Source organism: Onthophagus taurus, chromosome 11 (genome assembly GCF_036711975.1).
Source record: "Onthophagus taurus isolate NC chromosome 11, IU_Otau_3.0, whole genome shotgun sequence".
In the NCBI taxonomy this organism is placed as follows: Eukaryota; Metazoa; Arthropoda; class Insecta; order Coleoptera; family Scarabaeidae; genus Onthophagus; species Onthophagus taurus.
The window spans coordinates 6,807,440-6,817,090 of record NC_091976.1 but is presented as its reverse complement, the minus strand read 5'-3'; the positions used below and the strand labels follow the sequence as shown (position 1 = coordinate 6,817,090).

General features: G+C 34.4%; 1 protein-coding gene across 2 annotated transcripts; it reads left to right on the top strand.

Annotated features, from left to right (window-relative positions):
- The first annotated feature begins 175 nt into the window (after window positions 1-175).
- Window positions 176-9,621, top strand: LOC111418574 (acetylcholine receptor subunit beta-like 1). Of its 2 annotated transcripts, none has more exons than XM_023051111.2 (7): window positions 176-333; window positions 403-596; window positions 8,290-8,399; window positions 8,467-8,689; window positions 8,755-8,923; window positions 8,974-9,126; window positions 9,178-9,621. In XM_023051111.2, exons 1-7 carry the CDS (start codon window positions 234-236, stop codon window positions 9,507-9,509), a joined length of 1,281 nt encoding a protein of 426 aa, XP_022906879.2. In that variant the 5' UTR covers window positions 176-233; the 3' UTR covers window positions 9,510-9,621. The 2 variants fall into 2 exon arrangements, with proteins under 2 accessions (XP_022906879.2, XP_022906880.2); XM_023051112.2 differs by having other exon boundaries at window positions 264-333; window positions 384-596.
- Window positions 9,622-9,651: the final 30 nt, after the last annotated feature.

Sequence of the window (9,651 nt, the reverse complement as noted above, 5' to 3'; positions counted from 1 at the left end):
GTTATATTTTTCTTATTATTTGTTGTAATAAAAACGATTTAAACCTTATTTCAATTTAATTTAATAATTTAATATTATTTAAAAATTTTTTCTAAATGTGACGTTACAAATTTAAATTTGAAAGGAAGTAACGGGATATAAAAAAATTATTTACGTCCATGCACCAATTATTCAATAAAATTCTTAGCTTTACATTGAGCATTACACATCTTCATCTCTTTAATACGGTCGAAATGAATTCCTCTCGAAAGATTTTCGTGTTATTTTTAATAATATTTGTATTATTTCAATTGGTTTTTAGTCGTTTAACATCATCTGCAGCTTTACGTAAAAGTAAGTTATTCAAATTCTTTTTAGATAAGCGTTTGATTTTGAATAAAAAGTTTTTGTTTAAAATATAAGATGTTGGAAGAGTTCCATTATGGAACGCGACATTGGTGGATAAATTAAAACAAGATTTATTATTAAATTATGACAAATTTGCTCGACCAACTCCACACACAAATATAACGACCGTTAAGTTTGGTATGGAAATTAAAAATGTTGAGGTTAACGAGTTTAAATCAACTGTAACCATCGCTGGATGGACTAGATTGGTAAATATTAACAATTATACAGTTATTTTTTTATTGTTTATAGAGAGCAGAGCAAATTTTTTTACAACAGATGCAATTGTGTTATGCAACCGAATATACACCGGTAAAATCATTATCAATCTAAAAGATTGCTTAAAATTATAATTTAGTCATTGGAGTAAATGTTACAATGTGCAGTATGCTTTAACACAAAATCTTTTTACGGCGGGGGGAAAATTTAAAATTCTTTTTAATTTAAAAAAATTAAAAAATGCATTTTCATTAAAAAAATATATATAATCAAAGAAATATAAATAAACTTAAAAAAGACTGGAATAATCATAATCCATACTTCAGCAAAAATTTAAGAATTATACTGGTGAAAAACCAAACTTAAGGGAATAGTCGGGAATACTCTGGTCAGAAGGTTAATTTGCAAGAAAAAGTCTTAAATTGCAATAGTTATAAACTAGACTTCAGCAAAAAACAGGAATTACATTGTTCAAAGTCCACATGAAGTCTGAAATTACTGTTCAAAGAAAACAAAAAATTGATTATAAACCAAACATGATTTTTCGTGGCAATACTGATGTGTTCAATAAAAGAATGCGAAGAATATGAACATAAAACCAATGGACTTGTCTTGTTATTGCACAGGACAGGAAATCACCAATACAGAAACTTTGCCAATGCAGGATAAGCACAAAAGCAAAATAACAGCTGCAGAAATGAGGTACCGGGTGGTACAAGATTCGTATAGATAATAAAAGGCTCTCAAAAAGATGATGATAGACACTCAGAAAGAAGTAGCTGTCAGTATCAAGAACAAAACATACATAACGTTGTCAGAAGACTAGATACTGCTTCTAAAAAACTAAATACTGCTTTCTGAAGACTAGATACTGCTCTAGAAGATTAAATACTGCTTTCTGAAGAGTAGATACTGCCGACAGGTCTAAATACAGCATCTGGAACAATAAATACTGCTTTCTAAAGACTAAAATAGCTTTGTGGAGACTAAATACTGCTTTCTGAAGACTAGATACTGCTGATAAGTACTGCAAAAGAAAGATAAGATATTGTTGGAGAAAACATACATAACTTTGGCAGAAGACTAGATACTGCTTCTAGAAGACTAAAATTGCTTTGTGGAGAATAAATACTGTTTTCTGAAGACTAGCTACTGCTGACAAGTCTAAATACTGCAAAAGAAAGATAAGATATTGTAAGAGAAAACATTAAAAAGGCGCCGGCGCCCCCTTTTAGGCGGCACCCGGGTGCGGTGCACCCCTTGCACCCCCTGGTAGTACCTCCTCTGCTGTCTCGGTATTGCAAAATTATTTCAATCCATGTCTAAATAAACTAGTTACTTAATTAACTCTTCCTCTTAGTCGGAATCTCGTATTCGAGAATCGTGCTTTCATAAGTTGCTCTCCAGAGTATTTCTTCATTCATCACTGTTTTCAGTCATGCCACCTTTTACCAACTACTATGTGAACACTTTTTACAAAATATAGACTTAGAACTTAGGATGCGGATTGGATGGTGGATTGCTCGCTCGTCTTTGGTGGAGTAGCGATTTTTACTAAAATTAACCGAAAATGCAGTATATTGGAAAATATAATTAAGCTTTCGGTTGAAGTTGATTGTGAGTTAGCGGCTGTGCGATGTGAGATTACCATGGCGGTCATTATTTGTATCTATAGATCCCCATCCGGCTGTTTTGTAAGCTTTAAAAATATTATTGGTATATTATTGGACGGGTTAAAGACAGTGATGAAGGAATAAAGTGGTTTGACAGCACATTGCGTCAGCTAAGAAAAAACTATGACCTGGCTTCAAATTTTTTTAACCGTTTTAAATCCGATAATTTTAGAGAAATGAAAGATAAGGCCAGATTGTCAAAGCTGCAAACTACATTATCGAACAGTCAAGAAAAATATGACTGAATAAATCTAAAGCAACTTGGTCGGTTATAAATTTTAATAGACCAAATGCAAACAAACAAAATACAGTGAATATAAACCCTGATATCCTTAACAATTTCTTTGTGAATGAGGCCAATAATATTATTTCTCGGCTTGGTCCTCTGGCTGTTTCTTCTTCGGACTTTAACGAGGTTCCTGCGTTTTCGTTTGCGCAGGTATCGGAATGTGAGATTAGAGGTCTCCTCCAGAGTTTAAAGTCTAGTGGGACTCGAGACATTTACGGTGTTCCAACAAAGGTGATTAAATGCAATATAAGCCTATTTGTGAAACCTTTAACTACATTGGTCAACAATATCTTCTTAACATTATCTTCTTACATATTGCCTGATGCGTTAAAGGTTGCGTCCGTTGTTCCTGTTTTCAAGCGAGGCGATAAAAATGACTGTTCCAATTATCGACCCATCAACATACTCCCAACACTATCCCAAATATTTGAACGTGTAATGTTCAGGCAAATAATGACACATGTTGAGTCAAACAATATGCTTCATGAAGACCAATTTGGTTTCCGCTATGGTCGGAGTACTAAGGATGCTGTTGAGAATTTCATGAACAATTTGTTATGATGCCTACGAAAAGCGGAAATTTTTGTGCGACGTTGTTTTTGGACCTGTCACGCGCCTTCGACAGCGTATCTCATGATATACTATTCTACAAACTTGAGCATGTGTTCCAATTTGTTCGAGATAGCGTTGCCTTAATAGGATCATACTTTTCGGGTAGATCCCAACAAGTTAAATACGGATACGCGTCTTCCTATTACAAGGGGCGTTCTTTAGGGATCAATTTTGAGATCCCTTTTGTTTATTCTCTTTTTTAATGACTTTCCAAGGTATTTGGGCGGGGATGTGATATGTTTGTTACATGCTGATGACGCAACGCTGCTGGTGAGTGGTGATGAGTATAAGGAAGTGTTGTCCTCTTCGAGTGGGTTGCTGATGGCAGCAAATGTGTGGTGTGTTGCCAATGACCTTTGCTGAAATAAAGAAAAGACAGTCCAATCACTGTTCAGTCTTAGACACCATCATCTAAACTTTAGATTTAGATGAGCCTTAGTTGAGATTTAGAGTCTAAAGGAACTTTCCTCCACAAAATTTCTGGGGTTAACACTGAGTTCTCCAAATTTGAATTTTGTGGCTTACGTGACCGAGATAGGGAAAAAGATAGCCCGAAACATTTTCTTATTGCGCAGATTGGTTGTTGCGGTGTCTGCCGAGGTCTGCTTGATTCACTCAATTATAAGTTATTGTATAATTGCTTGGGGGGAAGCACAGCTAGCTCCCACATATTTGGTCTACAGCGCAGAGCTTTGAGGGTCATTTCAAAGCTGAGCTATAGAGATGATTGCCGTCACGTTTTCAGACAGCTGAAAGTTTTGACAGTACCATCTGTGTTTATTTTGGGATGTCTTTTATACATTTACAATAACAGAAACAAATACCGTACGCGTGCTGACCTGCAGAATTATGAGACGCGAAACTGCGGAAATATTTATGTTTACCTTTGTCGACTGAGTGGAACGCAAAAAAGCTAAAGAGATACTGCTCAGGTCTTATATAAGAAATTGCTCTCGGAAATTAGAACACTCCGGAAAAATAAATTTTTAAATGTTATGAGGGAGTTTTTGCTAAGAAATGCGTTCTACACAGTCGATGAATATCTAAGTAGCAGTGTTACTATGTAATTTAAGTTTATAGTTAGTGCGTTGAATTGTACTGATTTTTGTATATGACGAGTGTAAGCCCTGGCATTGGCACAATAAAGTTTATTCTATTCTATTCTAAGGTAAGTCTTTCGTGGCCGTTTCTTCGCACTACGTCCAAAAATCTTGCAATACTTTCGGCAACCACGACTTGTTATCTTTTTTTGGTTTCAGTTGTTGTAATATTGACTCGTTAGTTTTCCTCTGTGTCCACGAAATTGTTAGTATTCTGGGCCAGCAAAACATCTCCAGGACATCGATTTTCTTTTTGTTCGTTGTTCTTAACGGCCAGCACTCTGATATGCAAAGAAAGAGAAAAGACCAGACTCCTTATCAGCCTCATTTTCGTTGTCAAGAGTTTCATCTGTTAATCCCTCCGCTGGAGTCTCCTTCGTTAGAGATTAGTGAGTCAAGGTAAAGGTAGATGAACGTATTGACTGTGTCGATATTACCCATCATACTTATTTCTGATCTGTTATCGTTCGCTGGGTCAATTATTATAATTTTAGTTTTCTTTTTGTTCGCGCTTAGACTGATTTCATTACTGCATTGCTCTACTCGCATGATGAGTAGAGTGATGAAGTCGTTAAGCTCCTCTTCTGATGCCGCAATCAGGGTGATATCATCAGCACCGGAGTTTATTAAGTTTTACGCCATCCATTGTTATTCCTCCATTCCACTCTTCTAAGGCTTACCTCATGGTTCACTCACCGTAGATGTTGAATAGAGCGAAACTGAGTATGCACCCTTGTATCAATTAAAACTAATTGGCAACCAAGTTGTTTTTGTCAAATCCGGGTCAAACAAGGCGGGACAAACAATTTAAACAATTTACAATTTACGCTTCATCAACCGATGAAGCGTTCCATTAACGGAGGAGGAAATTACCTACTGAATTCGCAGTCGCTTCAAGGAGGCTTCCCAAGGAAGACCTCGTCTGCGAAGTGGCAGTGGGAAGGTGAGAGCGGAGAAAATTCGATAAAATATAGCGAGAGTACTTAAATCAGTAAAGCCACCATGCTCAATTTTTACAATCAACAAAAGAAGGGCACTATAGACGATCAGAGAAAACAGACATCATCGTCTTACCAGCAGACAAAGTGAATTCCATCATCATGGTCATGGGCTGTAAAGAATACGACAAGGTGACGACCCTTTTGGATTCAGCCACCTATAAGAAAAGCAAGAACGACCCGAGAAGATAATAAGAAAAATGATAAAATTCTAGCAGAACAACGGAAAAGTTTGTTTGTACAGGCCCCAGTACCACCAAGAACTTATGGATTACCTAATAGCCATAACTCGGATGTTCCGCTACGCCGTCTTATGGTGAGTGCCATAAATTCTCCAACGTATCATCTGGAAAACACCTTGCCAAGATGCTGTCTCCTTTTACAGGAAAAATAGAATCGGAAATCCTACACATTTAGGATATCTCAGAATATCCGGGTAATTTTCCTTGTGGAACATCAGTAAAAGTACCAGTGAGAGAAACCGTGGATGGTCTTTGCCAGAAGCTAACCCCGGAGGGCTACCGAAGTATGTATCAGGACTAGTGGAGTACTGTTTAACATCTACATATTTTTGCTGGAAAAAAGTATTCTATGAGCAATGAGAAGGAGCAGCTATGGGGTAATCTTTGTCACTAGTAATCGCTAATTTCTACATGGAGATATTTGCGTGGATGATACCTTTGTGATTCCTTAACCACTTGAATTCGCAACACCCCATGATCAAATTTACCATGAAAACGAAAGCTGCAAAATAATTACCACTTAGATCTTTTGGTTACTAGGATGACAAATAGGGGCATGGAACTGGTAGTGCGTCGGGAAAAGACACATATGAGCAGGTACTTCGTACCATCACCATTCACAACAGAATAGGTCACTAATCCAAGCCCAGTCCCAGTGACCGGAAAGGATATGGGACGAAAACCATATAAAGAAAGTATAATGATATCTAGAAGATATACTACAGATGAACGGCTATATTCTGAGGGATGCCACAGTTTGAGGGATATCCAGCAAGCCACCAAGCATTGCAAGCAGATGTTCGCACTTTGATCCATAACTATTCCAAGGAATCAGTAAATGCTATCGTCAACAACACAGGCCTAAGAGAAGATTGTACGTAAATTTCCACTCCTCCCCCATGAGTCGTCCTAGACTCATGCAAGAACGTAAAATTATCTATAGAAACTTGACTCAAATCAAAATCAGGACAAATCTAAGTTTCAGTAACTGCAAGAACACAAAAATTCTCACTTACTATAAAGTCCCTTACATCTGCACAATGACGAACCAGCGACCTGGTGTTCAAATGTCTCAACCTCATTAATTATTATCTAATTTGTATTATAGGTGCTTCTCAGGTGTGTTATAGAGTTTATAATCTAAAACGGAAAAGTTATCTTCGACTATCAGTAAAAAAAGAATCAAAATTATAAGAATAACAAGCTAAGAAATTGATTATCATAACTAATGATCAATGATAATCATAATCAATAACAACCAATTAACAATAAACAGTATTGCTATTAACTATCATACCAAAATCATTACTAAGATGCAAATCAATAACTAATACTAAGAAAGAAATAAACTGTAATCTTAAACAGAAAAAGAAATATCAATTATAGATACAATTACAAAATAAAATAATCATAATAAGTTTATCCCTAATAATCACTGAAAAATAAAAAACTAACTTGATCTCAAGGCAACTTCAACTCCTGACATACCAGGTCCAACGGATTCTAAATCTGTCTTTCCCTTGCATAATTCCAGGGACTCCAACTCCGCCAAAGTCCGAAGACTGTGCTTCCTTTTTCCGTCAGCAACATAAACCACACTATCATAGGTCCATACCATTTTTTTACCAAAAAACTTTACTGCTTGTTGAAAATTTGTATGACGAATCTTAGATAATTCTTCAGCCACAAAAAACTTGGTTCCTTTTAACCTCGAACGGTTGCACATAACTGCCCATTTATATTTTTATGCCGTAAATTTCACCAAAATAGCTCTATTCTTGAAATGAGGCTTCTCAAGTTGAAGGCAACGATCAATGTAATGTGATTTCAATTTAACATTTAAGTTATTTTCACAGAATTCACCCACTAACTGTTCAACATCTTCACCATCCTTCTCACAAATACCCATTATTCTAATACTGTTTCTTCTTGTATACTGTTCCAAATTATCAAATTTATCGCTTAATACTTTCTTCTTATCTTCTAACGAAGTTATTTTCGCTTTAAAGGTATCCAACATTTGGTCCAATTTTTTCTCAAGCCGGTTTTAAAACGTCCTCAGATTTTAAATATTCATTTAAGGTTTCTTTAATCAATCCTTTGATCTCATTAACCACTTCTCTTGTCATCGGCATGTTGGACTAATCTTTTATCAATTGTAAAGTTTAACACTCTAAACTGATGTGATTTACCGTGAAAAAACACACTTTTATGAGGAGCGAACTAAACACCTGTTACATCTCTCTCCTTCTCATGTATTTATTATTAAATTTAAGTCTACTTATCTTCTTTTAATATTCAGTTAAAACAAACTTGTTTTCTAAAATTTTCTTTTATTAACTCCAAAAATGGCGCAAAAACTGACCGAAAAAGAAAGAATCACTATTTTAATGATTCGTGGCTTTGAGAATAGAACAAGAGCTTACGATAAAGTGCGGCACGTCTTCAATGATTTTTTCATCAATGATCACCGATTTCTAAATCAACAGTCGAAAGAAAACCTCATAATTCTTGAAAGAATTAAGATATCGGATTTTGGTTTGTGGGGTTGCTATTTAAAAATGTAGGGTTGGCCATCCCCTAAAAGAAACTTTGCATTGCATGGAAGTTCTAAACTATCTAAGAATGTAGTTTTTACTACATTTAGTCTGTTCAAAACTTATAGCTCTGTCTTCGGAGTTTTGGGAAAGCCCTGTATTTTTAAAACGCAACCAAACATGCAACATCAAAAAAGATTTTTTTAATTCTATAATATTTATATGTTGTTAGGTTTGGACTGATGATAAATTAAAATGGCAAGCAGAAAATTACGATGGTGTTGATATGTTTCATGTTGCACCACATGAAGTTTGGCAACCAGATTTAGTTGTACAAAACAGGTTTATTATTATTTTTTTCTATAATACAATAAGAAGATAATATTTATTATTTTAATCATTATTTTAGCGCTACAACAACAGCAATAGCTCAAGAAAGTACAAATCTATTAGTTTTCAAAAACGGAGAAATTCTTTGGGTCCCAACAACTACGTTTCCAGTACTTTGCGATTTTAATCTTAAAATGTGGCCGTTTGATCAACACCGTTGTAAATTGATAATTGGATCTTGGGCGTATAACAGCGATCACGTTCAATTGCAGTACTATGGAAATGCAAATAATACAATTGTTGTTAGTTAAACATTTTATTTAGGTGGTTTTTAGAAAAAGTTTCACATTTAATTTTGTTGGTTTAGAATAATCGGACTCCTGATGAAGTTTTGGAATGGCACATAACCGATTTCGAGCTTTTAATGAACACAAGAAATTTTTGTTGTGGAAATTCTTATCCGACTCTCGTAATTAATTTTACACTGAAAAGAATTACAACTTGCTATAAAAGTTTGATTTTATCTCCACTGATTGGTACATTTTTATTTTATTGCTAACAAAATGTTTAATTTTGTTATTTTTAGTTGTTATCATTTTATCTTTATTATCATTTTGGTTACCACCAAAATCAGAAGAAAAAATCCTGTTAAATGTTATTACAACCACGATTATAGTTGCTTTAATGCTGTATTTTACACTAAAATTACCAGCTATGGGCAATGATACGCCTTTAATCGGTAAATTAATTACGTTGGTGTAATTATTTAATAATTATTTTAATTTTTTAGTTAAGTTTTACACATCCACGTTGATTATAACAACTTTATCAATGATTAATGCTGTGTTAATAATTTTTTTATCAACGACTCCACAGAAGTATCCAGTTCCTTCGATGCTGAGAAAGTTTTTAAACCATCATTTAGGAATTTATCTTGGTTTATCAAATTATATAAATCAAGATAAATCTAATTTGGATAACGAAAGAAATAAACCACCAGAAAATTTTTATTCAGGAAAATATCAAGATGATTGGATTTTATTAGCTTCAGTAATAAATCGAATTTTATTTTTAATTTATACACTCATCTTTATCGTTCTAATATCGAAATATACTCTTTAAATGGATCCAATTATTTTTGGATCCATTTAAAATTACTTTTAATTATTAATACGAGAAAATCTTATAATGTAGACATAAATGTTTAAAAATAAAGTTATTTTTCTGTTCCCAATTCAAATTTGTTTCAATTCATACATAATTT

Coding starts and splice junctions, on each gene's coding strand:
- LOC111418574 (XM_023051111.2), top strand. CDS start 234: ATGAATTCCTCTCGAAAGATTTTCGTGTTATTTTTAATAATATTTGTA. Junction 334..402: donor ATCTGCAGCTTTACGTAAAA/GTAAGTTATTCA, acceptor TTAAAATATAAG/ATGTTGGAAGAGTTCCATTA. Junction 8,400..8,466: donor GATTTAGTTGTACAAAACAG/GTTTATTATTAT, acceptor TCATTATTTTAG/CGCTACAACAACAGCAATAG.